At 36.7% G+C, this 24,479-nt stretch overlaps 1 protein-coding gene across 2 annotated transcripts in view; it reads left to right on the top strand.

Moving 5' to 3' along the window:
* Window positions 1-24,479, top strand: part of SPEF2 (sperm flagellar 2) — a 202,500-nt gene that overhangs the window by 132,628 nt on the left and 45,393 nt on the right. For both annotated transcript variants that reach the window (XM_054487035.2, XM_054487036.2), the window contains 3 exons: window positions 8,322-8,459; window positions 14,274-14,425; window positions 18,240-18,420. In XM_054487035.2, the coding sequence (XP_054343010.1) occupies window positions 8,322-8,459; window positions 14,274-14,425; window positions 18,240-18,420 (471 nt within the window). The remainder of the gene's footprint in view (window positions 1-8,321; window positions 8,460-14,273; window positions 14,426-18,239; window positions 18,421-24,479) is intronic.

Here is a 24,479-nt window from a genome sequence, read left to right on the forward strand (position 1 = left end):
CAATTTGAACTGGGCAAGAAGCCTCCTGGCCAGAGCTCGGGGGAGGGTGCACATCCAGTGTGCAGACTCCTCAGGTCGGGGAAGACCCAAGCCCTTTTCTTTCACAGCTGGGAGGTGGGTATCCTTGAACAAGTTCTCAAGCCCATCTCACCCACTGCCTGGAAACAGACTCAGGGCTGTTGGCAGAGGCCCGGTGGGAGTGAGACCGGCCCTTAGGTTTGCATGGGAGCTGTGTGAGGCTGTGACTGCCGGCTTTCCCCCACTTCCCTGACAACCTACATGACTCAGCAGAGGCAGCCATAATCCTCCTAGGGACATAACTCCAGTGACCTGGTAATCTCACCCCCATCCCCGACAGCAGCTGCAGCAAAACCCACCCAAGGAGAGTCTGAGCTCAGACATGCTTAGCTCTGCCCCACCTGATGATCCTTCCCTACCCACCCTGGTAGTGGAAGACAAAGGGCATATAATCTTGGGAGTTCTAGAGCCCTGCCCACTGCTGGTCCCTCTCCATACTACTACAGCTGATGCTCTCTGGAAAGCACCACCTCCTGGCAGGTTGCCAACCAGCACAAAAATAGATCATTAAACCATCAAGGCTAAGAACCCTCATGTAGTCCATTGCACTCCCTCGCCACCTCCATCAGAATAGGCACTGGTATCCATGGCTGGGAGACCCATAGACAATTCACATCACAGGACTCTGTGCAGACAACCCCCAGTACCAACCCAGAGCAGGGTAGACTTACTGGGTGGCTAAACCCGGAAGAGAGACAACAATCACTGCAGTTTGGCTCACAGGAAGCCACGTCCATAGGAAAAGCGGGAGAGTATTACATCAAGGGAACACCCTGTGGGACAAAAGAATCTGAACAAGAGCCTTGAGCCCTAGACCTTCCCTCTGCAGAGCCTACCCAAATGAGAAGGAACCAAAAAATCAGCCCTGGTAATATGACAAAACAAGGCTCTTTAACACCCCTAAAAAATCACACTAGTTCACCAGCAATGGATCCAAACCAAGAAATCCCTGACTTATCTAAAAAAGAATTCAGGAGATTAGTTATTAAGCTAATCAGGGAGGCACCAGAGAAAGGCAAAGCCCAGTGCAAGGAAATCCAAAAAACAATACAAGGAGTGAAGGGAGAAATATCCAAGGAAATAGATAGCTAAAAGAAAAAACAAACAAAAATTCAGGAAACTTTGTAGACACTTTTAGAAACCTGAAATGCTCTGGAAAGTCTCAGCAATAGAATTGAACAGGTAGAAGAAAGAAATTGAGAGCTCAAAGACAAGGTCCTCAAATTAACCCAATCCAACAAAGACAATGAAAAAAGAAAAAGAAAATATGAGCAAAGCCTCTAAGAAGTCTGGGATTATGTTAAATGACTAAACCAAACAATAATTGGTGTTTCTGAGGAAGAAGAGAATTATAAAAGCTTGGAAAACATATTTAGAGGAATAATTGAGGAAAACTTCCCCAGCCTTGCTAGAGACCTAGACATTCAAACACAAGAAGTACAAAGAACATCTGGGAAATTTATTGCAAAAAAATCATCACCTGAGCACATTGTCATCAGGTTATCCAAAGTTAAGACAAAGGAAAGAATTTTCAGAGCTGTGAGACAGAAGCACCAGGTAACTTATAAAGGAAAACCTATCAAATTAACAGCAGATTTCTCAGCAGAAACCCTACAAGCTAGAAGGGATTAGGGCCCTATCTTCAGCCTCCACAAACGAAACAATTATCAGCCAAGAATTTTGTATCAAGCAAAACTAAGCATTGTATATGAAGGAAAGACATAGTCTTTTTCAAACAAACAAATGCTGAGAGAATTTGCCATTACCAAGCCACCACTACAAGAACTGCTAAAAGGAGCTCTAAATCTTGAAACAAATCCTGGAAACACATCAAAGCAGAACCTCTTTAATGCATAAATCACACAGGACCTATAAAACAAAAATACAAGTTAAAAAGCCAAAACAAACAAAAAACCCAAAAGTACACAGGCAACAAAGAGCATGATGAATGCAATGGTACCTCACATTTCAATACTAACATTGAATGTAAATGGCCTAAAGGCTCCATTTAAAAGATACACAACTGCAGAATGGATAAGAACTCACCAACCAACTATCTGCTGCCATCAAGAGACTCACCTAACACATAAGGACTCACATAAACTTAAAGGGGTGGAAAAAGGCATTTCATGCAAATTGACACAAAAAGTGAATGGGGTAGCTATCCTTATATCAGACAAAACAAACTTTAAAGCAACACCAGTTGAAAGAGACAAAGAGAGACATTATATAATGGTAAAAGGCCTTGTGCGACAGGAAAATATCACAATCCTAAACGTATATGCACCTAACATTGGAGCTCCCAAATTTATAAAACAATCACTAATAGACCTAAGAAATGAGATACACAGCAACACAATAATAGTGGGGGACAACAATATTCCACTGACAGCATTAGACAGGTCATCAAAATAGAAAGTCAACAAAGAAACAATGGATTTAAACTATTCCTTGGAACAAATGGACTTAACAGATATATAAAAAACATTTCACCCAGCAACTGCAGAATACACATTCTATTCAACAGCGCATAGAACTTTCTCCAAGATAGACCATATGATAGGCCACAAAACGAACCTCAATAAATTTAAGAAAATTGAAATTATATCAAGCACTCTCTTAGACTACAGTGGAATAAAACTGGAAATCAACTCCAAAAGGAATCTTCAAAACTATGCAAATACATGGAAATTAAATAACCTGCTCCCGAATAAGCATTGGATCAAAAACAAAATCAAGATGGAAATTAAAAAATTATTCAAACTGAATGACAATGACACAACCTACCAAAACCTCAGATACAGCAAAGGCGGTGCTAAGAGGAAAGTTCATAGCCCTAAATGCCTACATCAAAAAGATCGAAAGAGCACAAACTGACATCCTAAGGTCACACCTCAAGGAACTAGAAAAACAAGAACAAACCAAACTCAAACCCAGCAGAAGAAAGGAAAAAAACAAGATCAGAGCAGAACTAAATGAAATTGGAACAAAAAAAAAATACAAAAGACAGATGAATCAAAAAGCTGGTTCTTTAAAAATAAAATTGATAGACCATTTGCAAGATTAACCAAGAAAAGAAGAGAGAAAATCCAAATAACCTCACTAAGAAACAAAACAGGAGATATTACAACTGACATCACTGAAATACAAAAGCTCATTCAAGGCTACTATGAACACCTTTACACACATAAACCTGAAACCTAGAAGAGATGGATATATTCCTGGAAAAATACAACCTTCCTAGCTTAAATCAAGAAGAATTACATACCCTGAACTGACCAATAACAAGCAGCGAGATTGAAATGGTAATTTAAAAATTACCAACACAAAAAAGTCCAGGACCAGATGGATTCACAGCAAAATTCTACCAGACATTCAAAGAAGAATTGATACCAATCCTTTTGATACTATTCCACAATATAGAGAAAGCATTACCCTAATACCAAAACCAGCAAAGGACATAACCTAATACCAAAGGCAGCATTACCCTAATACCAAAACCAGCAAAGGACATAACCAAAAAAGAAAATTACAGACCGATATCCTTGATAAACATAGATGCTAAAATCCTTAATAAAATACTAGCTAACCAAATCCAACAATATGTCAAAAAGATAATCCACCATGATCAAGAGGGTTTTATACCAGGGATGCAGGGATGGTTTAATATACACAAGTCAATAAATGTGATACACCACATAAACAGAATTTAAAACAAAAGTCATGTGATCATCTCAATAGATGCAGAAAAAGTATTTAACAAAATCCAGCATGGCTTTATGATTAAAACTCTCAGCAAAAATTGACATACAAGGGACATATATCAATGTAATAAAAGCCATCTATGACAAACCCACAGCTAACATAATACTGAATGGGGAAAAGTTGAAAGCATTCCCTCTGAAAACTGGAACAAGACAAGTATGCCTACTCTCACCACTCCTCTTCAACATAATACTGGAGGTCCTAGCCAGAGCAATCAGACTAGAGAAAGACAGAAAAGGCATTGAAGTCAGTAAAGAGGAAGTCAAACTGTTCCTGTTTGCTGACGATATGATCGTTTACCTTGAAAACCCTAAAGACTCCTCCAGAAAGCTCCTAGAACTGTTAAAAAAATTCAGCAAAGTTTCCGGATACAAGATTAATGTACACAAATCAGTAGTTCTTCTATACACCAACACCGACCAAGCAGAGAATCAAATCAGGAACTCAACCCCTTTTACAATAGCTGCAAAAAAAATGAAATACTTAGGAATATACCTAACCAAGGAGTCAAAAGACCTGTACAAGGAAAACTACAAAATACTGCTGAAAAAAATCATAAATGACACAAACAGAAGGAAACACATTCCATGATCATGGATGAGTAGAATCAGTATTGTGAAAATGATCATACTGCCCAAAGCAATCTACAAATTCAATGCAATCCCCATCAAAATACCACCAACATTCTTCAGAGAATTAGAAAAAACAATTCTAAAATTCATATGGAACCACAAAAGAACCTACGTTGCCAAAGCAAGACTAAGCAAAAAGAACAAATCTGGAAGCATCATGCTACCTGATTTCAAACTATACTATAAGGCCATAGTAACCAAAACAGCATGATACCAGTATAAAAATAGGCACATAGACCAATGGAACAGAATAGAGAACCCAGAAATAAACACAAATACCTACAGCCAACTCATCTTTGACAAAGCAAACAATAACATAAATTGGGGAAAGGACACCCTGTTCAACAAATGGTGCTGGGATAATTGGCTAGCCACATGTAGGGGAATGAAACTGGGTCCTCATCTCTCACCTTATACAAAAATCAACTCAAGATGGATTAAGGTCTTAAACCTAAGACCTGACACTAAAAATTCTACAAGATAACATTGGAAGAACCCTTCTAGACATTGGCTTAGGCAAGGATTTCATGACCAAAACCCAAAAGCAAATGCAATAAAAACAAAGATAAATCACTGGGACCTAATTAAACCAAACAGCTTTTGCATGGCAAATGGGCAGTCAGCAGAGTAAAAAGACAACCCACAGAATGGGAGAAAATTGGAGAAAATTTTCACAATCTATACATCTGACAAAAGACTAATATCCAGAATCTACAATGAACTCAAATCAGTAAGAAAAAAAAATCCCATCAAAAAGTGGGCTATGAATATAAATAGACAATTCTCAAAAGAAGGTATACAAATAGGCAACAAACATATGAAAAAATGCTCAACATCACTAATGATCAGGGAAATGCAAATCAAAACCACAATGTGATACCACCTTACTCCTGCAAGAATGGCCATAATGAAAAAAACCAAAAACCAGTAGATGTTGGTGAGGATGCGGTGATCAGGGAACACTTCTACGCTGCTGATGGTAATGTAAACTAGTACAGACACTATGGAAAACAGTGAGGAGATTCCTTTGAGAACTAAAAGTAGAACTACCATTTGATCCAGCAATCCTATTATTGGGTATCTACCCAGAGGAAAAGAAGTCATTATTTGAAAAAGATACTTGCACACACTGTTTATAGCAGCACAATTCACAATTGCAAAAATTGTGGAACCAACCCAAATACCCATCAATCAATGACTGGATAAAGAAACTGTGCTCAAAGGAATAAATTAACAGTATTTGCAGTGACCTGGATGAGACTGGAGACTATTATTCTAAGTAAAGTAATTCAGGAATGGAAAACCAAATATTATGTTCTCACTGATTTGTGGGAGCTAAGCTATGAGGACCCAAAGGCATAAGAATGATACAATGGACTTTGGAGACTTGGGGGGAAGAGTGGGAGGGGGGTGAAGGATAAAAGACTCTAAATATGGTGCAGTGTATACTGCTCGTGTGATGAGTACACCAAAATCTCACATATCACCACTAAAGAACTTACTCATGTAACCAAATACCACCTGTACCCCAATAACTTGTGGAAAAATAAGATAACTAATTAATTAATTTAAAAATATATAAATATTCGATAAACACAAGTTAGTACTTATTGAATACCTGACAGAGCATTTATGGAAACACCATGAAGATATCAAGATCAGTTCTAAAATAATGGTGTATTGTTCTGATACTTAGCATATGGCAATAAAAATGGCTTGTGATATTTTCATTTCATGTGCAGGCTCCTCAAGGTAACAAACCAGAATGCAAAGGTAAGAATTCAAAAACAAAGTACTCCATAAACACAATGTCACAGAAATAAAATTCACTGTAGGCATTAAACTGCTTGGGTTCAAATTAATTTCTGGCTCTACCACATTGAAATTATAGGCAAGAAACTTAACCTGTCTGTGTCTCAATGGTCTTGTCAGAAGCCTACTTACTGTGGGGCTGTGGGGGTTAGGAGACAATCAATGTAATGCAGTGGTCCCCAACCTTTTTGGCACCAGGGACCAGTTTCGTGGAAGACCATTTTTCCACAGATATTGGCGAGGGGGATGGTTTAGAGATAAAACTGTTCCACTCAGATCATGAGGCATTAGATTCTCATAAGGAGCATGCAGCCTACATCTCTCACATTTGTAGTTCACAATAGGGTTCAGGCTCCTATAAGAATCTAATGTTGCTGCGGATCTGATAGGAGGTGGAGATGAGGGAGTAATGCTCGCTTACCCGCCACTCACCTCCTGCTGTGTGGCCCAGTTCCTAACAAGCCGTGGATGGTACCACCTCGCGGCCCAAGGGTTGGGGAACCCGATGTAATGCATTTAACATGATGCTCAACACATAATAAATGTTTAGTGAATTATTATCATTAATTTTTGTTGAGACAAGGTCTCTGTCACTCGGGCTGAGGTGCAGTGGTGCAGTCATGGCTCATTGCAGCCTTGAACCCTTGAGCTCAAGCAATCCTCCCATCTCAGCCTCCTGAGTAGCTGGGACTACAGCTATGTGCCACCATGAATGGCTAAGTTTTTATTTTTTAATTTTTTATAGAGATGGGGTTTTTGCCATGTTGACCAGGCTGGTCTTGAACTCCTGGCCTCAAATGATCCCCCTGCCTCAGCCTCTCAAAATGTTGGGATTATAAGCATGAGCCACTGTGCCTGGCCTCAGTGAATTATTATTATTGCAAAACTGTCAATTTTTATTTGACTGTATATGTTCCATTAATGGGATATTTTATTAAACAATAAATATTTCATTGCAATGAATGATTATAATAATAGTTTTCATTAATTGAGGAATTATTGCATGTGCTTTATATGCACCAGCTAATTATTTCTACATAACATATCCAAAAGCTAAGTAGTATTATGTCCATTTTACAGATAAAGTAACTGAAGCCTAATATAGTAGTATATATTATTCCAGACGACAGGTTGATATTCTGGCTCCACCATTTACTCTTTGTGTGACCTTAGAAAGTAACTTCTCTGTGACTCAGTTTCCTCAATTGTAAAATGAAGGTAATAATAGTACCTAGCTTAAGGATGTTGTGAGACATTAAATGAGCCAATACAAGTATAGTGACTTATGTTCTGACACATAGATACACACAGAAAGGACTCTATGCGATACCTAGTTATTTTTATTATATTTATATGTAAATTATTAAATATATACATAATTTATTATATTCAAAATCATCATACTATAAATGCATTGATACAGTTTATTATGTATTTATATATAAATAGTATGTTATAAATTATTATATTTATATTTATCATCTTGATTATTGCCCAGTATCTGGCAAGGGCAATCTCTTTACTGCTATCTCTTTAATACAAAGCTTACTTTTAGTTCACCCCATTAAACTCAGACAACATTTTTTGGTGAACAATATGTTCCACCTGTAGTATTAATTAACAAGTTTATATTAATTAATTATGTTAATTAATACAGCTGCATATTTTTTTCCACCAACAATTGCCATTTCCCCCAAAAAATTCACTGAAAGGACTTTTTCAACCAAACACATTTTTTTTTTTAGGAAGGATTAAAGCACATGAAACATAGCCATTCATGAATAAAGTAAAACACAGTGGGTTTGTGGTAGACATAGACATATGTTGTGGTGAGGTCCTCTTCAAATGTAAGGGACTGACAGAATAGACTCAAAATGAATATTGGTTGAATGAGCACATACAATACAGGAGTGCAATCGGTGTAAAATTTCTTTAGAGACATTTTTAAGAGATGCAAAAGATTTTAGTTTTATTGCACCTAGGTGATTTGAGCAGCAGTCTAAAGCATAGCCACGATGCCTGTTTTCTGTTCAGGATCTGCGAGACCGCCTGTGGGACATTTGTGACGCCCGGAAGGAAGAGGCAGAGCAGGAGCGGCTTGACATCATTAATGAGAGCTGGTTACAGGACACTCTTGGAATGACAATGAACCATTTCTTTTCCCTAATGCAGGTAAGAGCAGCTGGTCACAATGACCCAGGCACTTCCCTTCACAGCCTCATCCCTCAGTCCTTCATATGACACTTTCTTGGGAATATGAGAGATCTGTTGAGGGCTCATTTTGGTATAGCACTATGCCTGGTATGAGCTCCAACTCACCAAGAAAGCTAGCTGAAATAATACATTTTGGCCCAGCCCAAATATGTACCCAAATTGGAAGCATCCCAAGCAACTACCCACCAGCTTTGCTCCAGGTGGCCTAGATATGTAGAAAGCCACAGTAGAAATAGTGTTTACGACTGAGTTATCTCACCAGACTCTCAAAGCAGACCCCTTAAGTGGACAAAGAAAGCCCAGGAAAGCAGCCTGGCCACAACAAGCATAGGCAAGATCAGACCAGGCAGACATTTGATTCCTGAAAATAAAAAGTTTTCCAATACTGGACTAGAAAAACAGACCATAATCAATGCAACCCGATTAACTTATATTTGCAGCCTCTTAAATTTAAAAAAATTGCACAGGGCAAGATTAGAAGACAGGTGCTGATTTTATTCTGACACTATTGCCAGCAATAGGGGAGAAAGCACAAACCCAGCTCTGCTAAGACAAACGGCTAGAGAGTTTTTAAGAGCTGGAGTAGGTTAGAGGGTATGGGTCATAGGCCAACTGTGTTTGCCAATTGACGTTACCAGAAGGAAAAGTCAACTTTCTACAAACTTCATCACAGGAGGTAGTTTTAGGACTTGAAGCAATGCACCTAGTGAAGTTAGGCTCCTAGTCTCACACAGGAACTGGGAGATAGAGTCCCACCTGTCTTCCTTGATGATTAATTATATTACAAAGAGATGGTTTTTAGGTCCTTGAGAAAGACATTCTTTCCTGGGTTGTACAACTGTTAGGAGGCTTTTGAAAAGATTTACATCTCAAAGGAACAGTGAAAGGATTTACAATGTCAAGTTTTCTTAAAGCAAATGCCCTAACAAAAGGGAGGTGGGGCCTAGAGTCAGGAAGCAGCCTGTCTAAAGCTGAGTCAAGCTAAAATAACAGGAATGAAGATAGAGAATGGAAAAGGGTGCATTTCTGGTCTTTAATTGATTAACTTAGATAAAGACATACTACAGGAAGTGAAAGTACTTATCTGGCAATCCCTACGGCTAGTGCATAATAGGTGTTCAGTAAATGTCTTTTCATCAAGGGACCAATACATGCTGGTACTTCCAGCCTTCAAAGGGACAATTCATGGTTCAGGCATAGGCCAGACCACAGAAGGTCTGAAATATCAGCAGAAATCTGAGAAGCAGAAGCAGCCACTCAGGTAGGAGGTTTCAAGAAATCAGGATACCAGGACAGTGAAGACCCCATGCAACCATGTTAGGAATCTGGATTGTAAAGAGAAGATGGGAGTTAGAAAGATGTCATCCAAAGCAGAGGACAAAGCCAGGCCACAACCAGGAGGACAGATCCACATGGCATGGGTTGTATGCAAGATTAAAGTGAGATGCCTAAGCAGCCTAGACCAGTCTGGATAACATCCCCATGACATTGGTTTGGGCAAGCAAAAATCAAGTATTATAAACAGTTGTATCAAAAGCTTATGGCAGAAATAGCTAAAAACCAATAATGAAGGCATAGGGAACAGATAATTTTTATGAATCATTCTTGATTCAGAGCCATACATACTTCCTTTGGAAATGGTATATGACTCAATATTTCAACAATCCCTAGATATAGGACTTTTATCTTGAGAAACTGAACAAATATCTAAGACCAACAAGGAATAAAGAGGAAAAAGCAGTAAATAAAAGCTAACATTTACTAAGTTCTTACTATGTACATGCCAGGCACCATTCTAAAGATTTTCATGTAGAATACATTAAAACTTCACAACAAGTTTTCACTCTTGCACCCAGGTTGGAGTGCAATGGTGCAATCTCACCTCACTGCAACCTCTGCCTCCCAGATTCAAGCAATTCTCCTGCCTCAGCCTCCCAAGTAGCTGGGATTACAGGCACCCACCACCATGCCCGGCTAATTTTTGTATTTTTAGTAGAGACACGGTTTCACCATGTTGGCCAGGCTCGTTTCGAACTCCTGACCTCAGGTGATCCATCCGCCTCGGCCTCCCAAAGTGCTGGGATTACAGGAGTGAGCCACCACACCCAGCCTACTGTAAGTTCTATTATTTTCATTTCACAAATGAGGAAATTGAGACAAACACAGGTGAAACAATTTGCCCATCTGACCTCAAAGCCAGTACAGTAGCTCCCCCTTCTCTTTGGGTTTATTTTCCCTAGTTTGTTACCCACAGTCCGAAAATATTACATGGAAATTTCCAGAAGTAAATAATTCATAAGTTTTAAATTGTGCTCTATTTTGAGTAGTGTGATGAAATCTCACACTGTTTCATTCTGTCTCGCTCAGAATGTGAATCATCCCTCTGTCCAGTGTATCCGCCCTGTAGATGCTACCTGCCCATCTGTTAGTCACTTAGTAGCCAATTTAGTTATCAGATGAAAAATCATAGTGTATATAATGTTTGGAACTATCTGAGGTTTCATGCATCCATTGGGGTCTTGAAACTTACACCCCTTGGATAAGGGAGTGTCTACTGTATTCCTAACCACTGCTTTATTGTTCAAATAGTTGAAAGTTTGCTACATAGAACTGAAGAGAGCCTTATTTTGCACTGATCAATAGGATCCTATAAAAACCAGGGGTGAAAATTACAAAAGAGGAGGTTTCAGTTCAATATTTAAAGAAAGAGCCTAATGAACAGCCCATCAAGTAACAGACTTTGGAGGCAATGAGCTTTTTGTCCAGGATGCTTAAAAGCAGAAGTTTGCACATGGTTTTGGAGGACCGGTGGAAAGTACACTACAGAAAGCCTTCAAGAATCTGTGGTATTGGGTAACAGACAGCTAGATAAATGTTTCCCAAAGCGGGTTCCGTAGACATTAGTCCTACAAGATGTTTCACAAAACAAGGACTCTGTGATCAAATGACTTTGGGAAGTGCTATCTACTCTAGCCTTCTTCCCTCTCCCTGGGAGATTGACAAGTATATCGACATATTTAGACATCAAGATGCCCTGAAGGAAGGAAATCCTTTTTCTATTTCTATTTCTATTTCTATTTCTACTTCTATTTCTACACTATTTGACGTTGAGAAGTTTTTGTTTCTTCCCCAACAAGGCACTCATTAACTGCCTATAGGACAAGTTTTCTACAAAATGTATTTTAGAAAATGCTATGCTAGATGATTTCTAAAATTCTTTTTAAATCTAAGATTCTATCACAATTAAAAATCTTGTTTACTATTAAAAAATTGTTTACTAGTTATCATAACAATTAAAAATATTGTTTACTAGTTATCATATCATAAAAATATTGTTTACTAGTTATCATATCATAAAAATATTGTTTACTAGTTATCATAAATGTAACAGGAATTTTGATTAATTCTGCCTTTATGAAAATCTTGCATATAGTATGGCATCTTATTCAGATTTAGTTAATTAAATTATGCCTTCTAATAATAAATTAATATTTTATATGAGATAATCACTATAATAAGGTAAGCCTAAGGCACAGATAACAGCACTGTCCCAAAAACCAATTGTATAAAAGAAGCTCTACTAAACCTAATCATCATTAAATAGTTTAGTTCTCTAAGTTAAGGAGGAAATAATTTCCTGATTTCTAAATTTATTTACCAAATAATACAATGCTATGGTTTAATGAATAATAATTTTTACAACCTCAACACACTTATTTTAATTCTCCAAAGTTGCCAATATTCAGTTTGTACAAATTGGGTTTCTATTTGATCCTATTCACCATAAATGTGTCATTCTGCAAGTTCTTATAAGTATAATTTACAAGTCTCATTTTTCTCCTCTGTTTTACCAAACCTAAGCATGACAGGTGCAAACACTTATTGTCAAACTGTAGGATTTGTTCATACATGAATATTTTAAAACTTAATTTGGTTGTTTTGCAAGGAAAGAGAAAAAGGTTTAGTTTTTCTTGTCATCTCAAAATGCTAGTTTAAAAACTAAATATATATTTATGTTTAAAATCCAAGGAGACTATTAAAAATGTTCTATAATGTGAGACAATACATAAATGGTACTTTTATTTTTTAACTTAGATTCAAGTTCACCAAATTAATTTTTTCCTGTTTCAGTCATTTAGCTAGAAAAGTTGAATAGTACAGAAAACAGCTTTTTCCAGGAGCAATTTGGCTTAACCTTTTCTATATCAAATACAGACTTATTGAAACTGTTCTTGTCTTTTGTTGTAGACTACAACAAAAAACCAGATGTTTATTTGTTCTGAATTGTGAATATGGCAGTAAGAGAATATTTCTTGATATTTTATGAAATAAGTGGTGACATAATTGTTTGATAAATGTAGGGATCCCTTCATAAATATCTTTGAGTTTGGTGTAGATAAGCCTTTGAACATTAGGTCAATTTTGTTTTTCTTTTTAAAAAGGTGCTTTCTGTAATTAACTAGATATCATGGAATTCATCTCTATAAGGAGCTTCAATATTTAGGCCCTCGGGTACTGATTTAAGTAGCCCAGGTGACTAAAGCAAAGTCTGGAGGTCATGTTTACACTAACATAGAGAAGCACAGATATACACCATATTGTCCTAAACCAAATGGGAGACCAGGTTGAAAAATCTCATATTCTACATTTGTGTTGTTGGCACTGTGTGGAATCTCACTATGCACACACTTCAGCGTATGCATACCACAAAAGGAGATGACCTGTGCTGATAGGGACTCACAACAAGGGAATGACCGATGCTCACCTTGCCACCAGCTCCTCTGGGTTGCTCCATTTTTCACAGGGTACTTACTGGCAAAGCAAGCAGAAGGGTTTAGCTGTGAGCACTGGATGAACTGAATTATCTCTCTTCTCCACATATTGAACAAGAAAGGAAATTGTGGAAAGAGAACTATTCTTTAAACTCTATGTTGCTGGGCGCAGTGGCTCACGCCTGTAATCCCAGCATTTTGGGAGGCCGAGGTGGACAGATCACCTGAGGTCAGGAGTTCGAAACCAGCCTGGCCAACATGGCAAAACCCTGTCTCTACTAAATATACAAAAATTAGGAGGGCATGGGGTCAGGGCCCTGTAAACCCAGCTGCTCAGGAGACTGAGGCAGGAAAATCACTTGAACCCAGGAGGTGGAGGTTGCAATGAGCTGAGATAACACTACTGCATTCCAACCTGGGTGATAGAGCAAGACTCTGTCTCAAAAAAAAAAAAAAAGAAAGAAAGAAAGAAGGAAAAAAAAACTGTATGTTGCCCTTTGTTGTTTCTCCACAGCTAAGTTAAGTTGCTCTAGAGAACCAGAACCTATTGTTTTTTTGTATTTGTATTTTGTGTTTGTATGTATAGTATTTTTTGGTATCTCCCAAATCAACTCATATGCTACCTATGACAAAGAAGTTTGCTACTATATTGGCTGATTGAATCTAGGACACAGGAATTGCTAATGTTAAAATAGTGAATAGCATGCACTACTTGAAACATCATACATCCTGTAACTGTCACAATGTCAAGAGGCATAGAAAAGTCATTTTGTTAAGTAGACTCATGTTCCGTAAATATAGAGAATGCAAAGTCACTAGTTATCTTTAATTTTAATGAAAATCTTAGATATAGAATTATAACTAATGCTCCTTCTTATTTCCAGAAAATTATTTTCAATCTAAATGTTTTCAAAATAGTGCTTTCAGAGGCTTATATCAGAAATGTGTACAGGTCAGCTCGTTCTTTCTTGGATATTAACATTCACATTTGCTATTAAAGGCAGAAATGAACCGTTTCCAAGATACGAAGAGACTCCTTCAAGATTATTACCGGGGAATGGAAAGTAAAATCCCATTAGAGGACAACAAGAGATTTACTCGAATCCCTTTGGTCCAACTGGATAGTAAAGACAATTCCGAAAGCCAGCTTAGGTAAGGCAGGCTATTATATCACACTGTAATTGTTTTGAACATAAAGCTTTGTGATTTAAAATTAATTACCACTAATAAAAATCACACTCCTTTATCTGCAAATCCAAGATCCAAAAAGGCTCTAATAACCAAACATGTTTTTTTTAACGTTAGTATGTTGTTGACTTAAGACTACTAATATACATTATCCAATTTATAAGGAATATTTACTCATTTTGCTGCAGAGATAAAATGTGTTTTATGATGGAGTCATCCCACAGACTCCGCAGGTGGTATTAGGGAATATATGGTATACACGAATTCTGAATTCTAAAACACTTTTGGCCCCAACAGTTTCTGGTAAGAAATTATGAACCTTGGCCAGGCGCAGTGGCTCACGCCTGTAATCCCAGCACTTTGGGAGGCCGAGGCAGGCAGATCACGAGGTCAGGAGATCGAGATCATCCTGGCTAACACGGTGAAACCCCGTCTCTACTAAAAATACAAAAAAAATTAGCCAGGCGTAGTGGCGGGCGCCTGTAGTACCAGCTACTCAGGAGGCTGAGGTAGTAGAATGGCGTGAAGCTGGGAGGCGGACCTTGCAGTGAGCCGAGATTGCACCACTGCACTCAAGCCTGGCGACAGAGAGAGACTCCATCTAAAAAAAAAAAAAAAAAAAAAAAAAGAAATTATTAACCTCTAACACGTTTATGAAAGGACCAAAGCAGGTGTGTGTGTGTACATATTGTATTATATAAATGAAAATGAAAATGGAAGGTGTTTTGAGTCTTTTACAGATAAAGACATAGAGAAACAGTAAAGTCTCAGTAGTATGTGATAATGACCTTATGAGAGTGACTGAAAGGTCTATTAATAGTCTAACATCAGATTTCTGCCAGCAAAAAAATAAACTTGGTGGTAGGATAGAAGAAAAATTTTATTTTCAGCCAAGCAAATTGTGTGCAATATAAAAGTCTGTAAGTCATTGTTTTTGTAGATCCAACGGGTAGGGGCAAGGGAAAGGCAAGATCCCAAACTCTGAAAAATTCTGAACAGATAGAAAAATGTCTTCTAGAAATGGGAGTTAGGAGTGTTGGTGATTCCTGTGGCATGGTTTCCAACTATAAAACATTAAGAGAGCTAAAAATAAGAATTAAATTAAAGCAATTAAAAATAGAAATCAAAATCCTTAAAAATTAAATGAATTTTAATTTCTACTAAATCAATAAAATATAGTGAAGAATTAAAACAATCCTTTTTAATAATCAGTAGGCAGGTGATAAGAAACAAAAAACATTATATCAGATATGAGGAGGGGAAAAAGAAAGTCAAATTTAAAAAAATAATACAAAGGCACTGAAGGTTAAATTTAAATTTCCAAGGGGATGATCTATATATTTTATGTTGAAGGCAGTGTACCATATTTTTAGAAGTTTGCTCAGTCAATGCAGGTGTCAGGAGCTGCACAAACTAAACGCAGGATAATGAATATATTTTGAAGTAAGACAGATCTGGTTCGAATCCTAGTTCAGTTACTCAATCATTGTATGTAAATAAATTAAGACAATTTATTTGTTGTCAAGTCACTCCATCTCTCTCAAGCCTCAGATTCCCTATCTGTAAAGGAGGGTTGTTGTGAAGATTACAGAAAATAAAATCTACAAAGCATTTAGTACCATATTGTGGTATCAGAAGATGAGATTGAGTCCCAATAATGCTCAATAAATGTAGATTATTACCTAGTGTATGTTCCTGCTTTGTTTCTTTTACCCTCTCTTGTTCCAAAAAGAATTTGAGATGGCCTGAACACAATATTTTATGCAGTGATCCAAAGCCCATTTCTGTTCTCTCCTGGCTTTTTCCATCTACTCCCATCACATCCCTGTCAGGCCCATGTGTACACAAGAATATCTAAGAGTAAAAATGTGTCCTCTCTTTTTGACACAAATAGAAGGAAAATGTTCAGCAAGCTGCTGAAAGAGATCTTTGAGATTAAAAACAATTAAAAAAATCCGAAGGCAGTATAAACCACTAGAACCATCAAAAGAGGCCAAATTTCAATGTCTAGAGTGGCAGTACATTCTGTTCTCAGCACACAATAGCAAGTTAGGCATAATGGGTAAGCTGTTGATGTTGGTTAGTAGAATGAAACCGGCAAAAGAACATCCAGTTCTTATTTCCTGCGAATAACTCTGCACCAGTCTTAGCCTCAAATCACAGCTTTGGGTACCTACTGGAACTATCAGTCAATCAATACATCAACCAACTGACCTATCAACCTGTCATATATAAAGGGAAACAAGAAAAATGTTAAAAATTTTCATATATTTTGTCCACTTTATTCTTCCCAACAGCCCTATAGCAATAATAATATTAGTAGTAGTATCATAAGATTATTCACAATGATAGTAATAACTCTTAGTTAATAATGAATATTTATCATAATAATTATTATATTTGTATTTTTCCAAGAGGAACTGAAACTCATAAAGTCAAATGACATGCTCAAGTTTATACCTACTAATAGTGAGAGAGCTACCTACATCAGAGTTTTTTCCAGTAAATAAATTCTAAATGCAAATTCTTTTTCTAAGTTATATGCCACCACTGCTGTCCTCCAAAGCAAGACGTTGAAAAATACATGTTGTACTGTATTGAACATCTGGAAGTGATCACACAAGCCTTACCCTAACTTATTGAACACATGAATCACAGTCAAACTGCAGTGACAGTGATTTAGCCTTATTTGATTTTTAAAATGTAATTTAATTTGTGAGTAGATGAGTAGCAGATCCTCAATACGCTGCCTTTTTAGGCATGGTAGACTGTGCCTATGCTACTGTACCAGTGATTCATTTTTCTGAATCACTGCTCTGTTCTCTAGCAACTTGAGTCTACAAAACCAAATGCTTGTTCCTAGATTACTGATTCTGACTCTCCTCCTCTAGTTTCAACAAAGGCATCCTTGGAGCTGTTCTCTTCTCATTTCTTCCCCAAGCTGATAGCCCTTTGCACTTTCTATTACTAAAGGGGGATTCCAGTCACAACAAGCATTCTACCTTGTAGATCTTTCCCTGCTTCTGTTAACCTTTGAGATCCTGGGATCCTTCTAGGAAAACATATTCCCAGAGGCAGCTCAAAAATTTCTACACAGGAGCAGCAATAAGGGAAGAGGGAGGGAGAGCTTAACTTTGTGTCCCCACAGCACTTTATAAAACAAAGAGAAAACCTTTGTCGGGGTGGTACTGTAGGCTACCCCCACCCACCATCAAAACTTAGCTGCCTCTGTGCAGTACCCCCTTTCAGACCTCTCATTAGTATTAGTCATGTGCTACTGTCAGAGGAGATCAGGTGTGTTCAATGTGGTATGGCCATGGACAGTCATGTCCTACCTTCAGTTGTGCCCTCCGGGATGCCAAATGATACTTGTCACCTTAGAGAAGTGATGCCCAGTTTCGTTTGGTTTGCTTTTTCATGACTGACTTTTTATTTGTTCTTCACGGGAAGTGTATGCTCTGGAACAAATTCCGAAGTCGCTTTTCTTTATAATGGCCATTGTCTAATCCTCTGCTTTATAATTACTGAGAATTAAGTCTGAAAATTATGGGTTTTTGTTGTTTTCTTTGAGTCTCTTCTTATTAACAAGATGTTCTAGACCACAAAAATTTGAATGCAGTGTTTTATAATCTCTTCTCCATTAAAATAATTCTTTCAGGAAAACTTTGAAAGTTGAGATTAAACCAAGACAGTAAAATTTACAAAGTAACATGGTCACAAAAACAGAATTTTGTTAAGCAAAATTTTTATATCCCTTTTGCTTGTTTGTTTCTCAAAGAATTCCTCTAGTTCCTCGAATATCCATTTCTCTGGAAACAGTTACACCCAAACCAAAAACAAAATCAGTACTGAAGGGCAAGATGGATAACTCCCTAGAAAACGTTGAGTCCACCTTTGAGGCTGATGAAAAGCTGGTCATGGACACCTGGCAGCAGGCTTCTTTAGCAGTATCTCACATGGTAAGCAGTGCTTGTTGTATTTTCTGTCAGTAATACACATTCATTAAGTACCAAGGTTGGTAATATGCTATAAGTAGAAAATTTACACAACGTTCTCAAGCACTGTAGAAAGTTCTACCCTCAAAACACTTTTTTTCTGAAAGAAATAGAGAAATGTGATTCAGTCAATAAATATTTGAGATCATGAAACAAATGAACCAACATTTAGGTTATTTTCTGTGCTGGGCTCTGGTTCCACGTGCAGGGCCTAAAGGCAGTCAGGAAATGTTAATGAGGTGGGTCAAGTGTAAGACAATCAGGAGGGATGGGTCTGGGGCCAAGCAGAAGTCACACTCCTGCTTGCAGGGGCACATGCAATTGCCATTTAAAAATGAGGTCTGGCAAGGCCAGATTTTCCAATTTTCCAAGAAAAGCCAGACATTCAGATTTTTATGTAAAACTACTAATTTTAACGTGTAAGAAATGAAATAAAAATTTTAAAAAAATATTCTGCAGAGTCAAGCAAATCACTTGTCTGGCCTATAGGGCTCTAGTTGGCAACCCCTCTGCTACGCATTTTTCCTAAGTCATCTATGGGGTAAGTATTATTATTATCCAATTTACGATGGAGAATTAAGGTTCAGAAAGGCTAAGAAACTTGCCCAAGTTCTCCTAGCAGGTAAATATCCAAATGAAATTTGAACCTAGGTCTATATGATTTCAAAGCTTGTATCATTTCTACCCAAATCAAAAGGGAAAGGGGAGGCATACACATAACTTTAATCCAAGCAGAAGTACCACACCATGAAGAAGATACACACAGAGTTTAACTCAGGTGATCAATTGCTATTCCCTCATCTGCCAGGTCCTGGGTCTACCAAGATGTCTTCTCTTTTCACAACATGCCAAGCCTTCTTTGAGTTTCCATGAAATATCGCATTCAAACAGAAAGCAGCATTAACTTTCCAAAAGATTTTGTGAAAGAGGTAGAAGAGGACCTTGCATCACAGATCTCACAGCAAACAAAATTTCCAACTGGGCACTTTCCAAGTCCCTTCTTGGCCTCTCTGCCTTCAGGCTTCTTTTTCTCTGACCTTCTCATACAAGCACCCTCAGTGTTTCCTTTCTTCCTCCCTCTCTTTCTTTTGTTCTCCCCACTTCTTTCTTTTCTCCCCCTCAGAAGCAATGATAACTCCTCTCATTGTTTCTGCTTCTTTTGAAAAACATTTTAGTATGGATTTTCACATACATAAGGAAAATGCATGAATTATAATTGCATGACTTAACCCACCTAAAGTAAATACTCATGGCACCACTACCTGGAGAGAAATAGAATAAGGGATGCACCTACCTAGTCATTCTTTGCTCCTTCCCATTTCTAACCCACTTCGAATTCTCTAAAGGGGATCACCATATTGCCTTTTTAGGAATCATTTCCTTGATGTTCTTAAGAGTTTTATTACCCAAGTCTATAGCTCTAAACACCGATGTGTAGTTTTCCTTGCTTTTGAGCTTTAGATAAATGGACTCATATCTTTTGTCTTTTTTGTGTCTTTTTTTGCTCAACTTTCTTTGTGAGATTCATCTTATATTGTTCATTTTTTGTTGCTGTATTATGTTGCATTATATGAATGTATCACAATTTATTTAACCAGCCTGCTTTTGATAATAACTTTGGGTTTCCAATTTGGTGTCAGTATGGATACTGCTGCTATGAATGCTTGTACATGTCTACTGGTACCCATGTGCATAGATAACTGTTGGGTATACATCTAGCAATGTGTGCTATCTTCAAAATTAGTAGACAGTACTATACTTAATACCTCGGGTTTCATAGGTAGTGCTAAACCCTTTCACCGTTTCACCGCACTATCATCTTTGTCATACATTAGATGACCACTTATGTGTAAGTCTGTTGCATTGCTCCATTTGTCTATGCTTATACCAACACCACACCAATATACCATTTATTTGTTACCTGAATGAGCAAATCTTCCCGTCTTTTCATCTGCCAAGAACATTTTGGATTTTCATAACTTTTTGCCTTTCCATATTAATTTTCAAATCAGCTTGTCAAGATTCACAAAAATGTTGGCTGCTGATTTTTAAGGCAGTATTTATCAGATTATGAGCATTCCTTTTCATATCCTGTTTACTCTGAGAGGTTTTTTCATGAATTATATTCTCAAATGTGTTTTCTGCCTCTATTATATAATTTTTTCTGCATTTTCTGTTAATATGAAAAATCACATTGACCAATTTTCTAATGTTAAACTTACATCACATTCCTGGAGTAAGTCCAACATTTTAATGAGACATCATCTTTCTTAAATATTGCTGGGTTTGTTTTGTTAATACTTTGTTTAGAATTTTGGTCTTTGAGTGAGATAATGAAAGTGAGCGAGTTCTGTAATTTTCCTTTCTCATGCTATCTTTGATGGCTTGGAGCATCCAGATAATACTAGCTTCATAAATCGTCTGGATGTGTTTCCTCTCTATACTTTGGAAAATTTTGTGGAAGTTGGGATTATTTCTTCTTGAAATGCTTGGTAGCATTCACTAAGAGGCCATCTAGAACTAAAGTTTTATAGGAAGTTTGTAGTAGGAGTTTTTGTTGCCCTTCTCCCACCCAAGAATTCATTATCTTTAATAGATTATGCAGTGTTTCTGGGTTTGTTTCTTCTTAGAAAAAACTTGAGTTGGTTTTGGTAGATATTACTTTGCTAAGAATTTTTCCATTTCTAAATGTTTAAATTTATGGGTATGAAGTTATTTAAAATGGCCTACGTTTGTGTTAATACTTGCAGTGTCTATGTGATGTTCACTTTGTCACTTCTGATGTTTATTATTTGTGCTTTTCCTCTTTTTTTTTAAATCAGCTTAGCCAGATGTTTATCAATTATACCAGGCTTTCCAATAACTGACTTTTAACTTCATTCATTTATTTTACTATGTGTGTTTTTTTCTTTTCTTAATATCGTTTTTTTCCTCATGTTATTTTCTTTGGGTTTACTTTACCATTCTTTCCCTAGGGATTTGAGATAGATCATAGTTTATTAGTATCCAGTCTTTTTTTTCTAACATACACATTTGCTACTCTAAAGTTTCCTCTGTGACTTACTTTAGCTTCATCTCAAAGTTTCTAATATGTTACTTTTATCATCGAATTCAAAGCATTTTAGAAATATATTTTTAATTTTCAAAATAATATGCTGCTTTCTGGCTTGATTACATTTTATTTGTGGAACATAGTCTCATAAAAGTTTTTGAAGTTGCCTTATGGTCAGTTTTTGAAATGTTACATGTGTACTTGAAATATATTCATTTAAGTGTTTAGTGTACATATTGCACTTCATTGTTTATATACAAATATTTTGATATTTTATTTTGTATTTTAAATATATATTACATATCTTTGTTTAAATCTTATTTTTCTCATTTGTTTTCTCCTTTAAATTATGAAGAGAGTTATAATAAGATCATCTGTAGTTTGGTCAATTTGCTTTATATGTATTTGAGACAATGAAATTGGGAAAATATAGATTTTAAATTGTTAAATCTTTCTGGTGAATTGAACCTTTTCTTATTATGAAATAATCTTCTGTATATATAGTGCTTTTGTTTTGTAATTTACTTTTAGAAATTGTTTATATGTCATATCTTTTCATCCTTTCATTTTCATCTTCTCTGTGTCTTTTCTTTTCTGCTTTTTTTCCCCTGTGTAAGTTTGGTCATCATGTATTCTGTTACTAGTCTCTTAGCAGTTACCCTAGGAATTACACCATGAATTAGTGGCTCCTCAAAGTCTATTATGTGGTCAATAATTCATGGTGTTATTTCTAGGGTAGCCACTAAGTGATTTAGTGTGTGCTATTTCCAAGCTAACATGGGGGGAAGATGAAATTTAAAATATTCAATCCAAAAGAAGCAAAGAAAAGAGGGCAGAAAAAATATTCAGGACAAGCAATACAAATAGAAAGTACAGAGAAGATGACAGATTTATAGCCCAAATGTATCTACAACTACATTAAATTTAAATGGGCAAAATGAACTAGATGAAAGAAAATAAGTATTAAATTTTTTATAAATGGGATATGGTGTGTATAAGGATACTAAAATGATTTTTCATTATTGACCTAAGAGAAGAAGGGGTTAGTGTGATGATCTCCACTTGCCATCATAGAATCTCACACCCTTGACCTTCTTTAGGTCTTCAGCGTTAGTTTCTATCTTGATTCCTGACCAGTTAATTGTCTCTTTCCTCAAGTCCTAGCCATCTGTAATCGTGTGCTCTTTCTATTCTCATAGCAGTTGTTGTCTTTCCTACCCATTGGCTCTTAGTATCCAGGTTTCTGTTGTTGTTGTTTTGTAATTTGTATCTTGTTAGTTGTTAGTCTGCATACTTAACTAGATTCTAAAGCTTTTTGTATACCTTGGACCTAGCATAATGCCCACATCAAACATAATATAATAATAAGCCCTCAATATAGTCTTGAGGTGCTGCTGCTGCTATGCTGATGATGCTGATGTCAATATTAGTGATGACGTTAGTGATAATAATGATCATAGCAGAGACCACAACAAGTACCAAGCACCAGAAAGTGGAAAACCAGACGTAGAAGCTCTAGAAAAAAATGAGTTATTCTTATTGTTAAATGAGCAACATAGACACAATCTACAAGTCTTATGAATCCCATTAAAATTACCTGAGAAAATGACACCGAAAAATAGTATATTCTTAGAAAGGGAGGATCATATAGCTATGCCTCTTGATTAAGCTGATATGATTTTAGGAAAATCACTTAAACTCTCAAATTCTTTAGTGCTGTATCTGCAATATTGGAGATAGTCTACCTTTCCTTTATTGAATGGCTGAAAAAATCCAATGAAATAATGTATGTAAAGTGTTTTAGAAACTATAAATTTTAACTTATTATGTTAAGAAATATATTCAAAATTGTACCCTTTTCCTTGTGGACTTTTAAAAATCTTATAGAAAGCGTAGGAAAATGGACTGCTTAGTAATTAATATTACTAACAATCATATTTGAATACTGCTTGACTTTGATGTCACACAATCTTAAGGCAACTTGGAATTTCTAATGAAACAGGTGTGATTCACTAAATTGTTGTGGGGCAAACAACTCTAGCTGAGATAAACTGCTGTGGGGCAAACAGCACCAGCTGAGATTAGTGCAACTAAAAATGAGAGCACTTTAACACAGGCTTTTTTCTACGCAGCAGCTTTACCAGGAGCTCTCCATTTAGTAGACTATGTTAATTTTTGGCAAAACTTTCTTATAATTAGCAGGTATGCAGTGATTTCAAAGAAACAAGTCATATTTTTAACACCCACAATGTCAAGGCATTATGTCTAAAGTTCTCTCCAGCTTTATAAGCTAGATTGCTGAATGAATTGGGAATTACATTAATTTTTGATAGCAACCCAGAGGTCTTTGAGGGAAGTGGACCAGAAAAAATCAGACAATTATGATGCATAATTATGCAGGTAATTATGATAATTATCATCATCACAAAGTTGTTTACAAAGGAGAAAATTCCAATTTTGAAGAAAATTGCTAACTTACAGTGCTTTGCAGGAACCGATTAAAAATTGAATTGCTTGCAATTTAGGGGAAGAATTTTAGCAAGTCTGCTTTCAGCTTTACTAAGAACTTGCAAGTACAGTATCTGGTATTCATTTTTATCAAAAGGGCATCTGATAAAAAAAAAGAAAGAAAAGAAAAAGCAAAGGCAGAAAGAAAGAAAAAGACAAAAAAAAAACACACACACACAAAGAAATCTGCTTGCTCTCTGAAACCTTTCTGTATTCCTCCAAGATTCTATTGATATTGAAGAAGTTGAGGGTGCATTCTGTGGAATATGATTCTTTTGAAAGAAAGTCCATTGATTATTAAGCACCTACTGGGCATCCCCTTTGAGCACAGCACAGATACTCAAAGCTATGAAGAATACAAAGAAGTAGGACTGGTTTAGCTCTGGGAAGCATGAGGCCCCTTTGGACGGTGGGGCAAGATTTAACATTCATAGAACCCTTGGGAACAGTTACATGCTGCCAT

Source organism: Pongo pygmaeus, chromosome 4 (assembly GCF_028885625.2).
Source record: "Pongo pygmaeus isolate AG05252 chromosome 4, NHGRI_mPonPyg2-v2.0_pri, whole genome shotgun sequence".
NCBI lineage: Eukaryota > Metazoa > Chordata > Mammalia > Primates > Hominidae > Pongo > Pongo pygmaeus.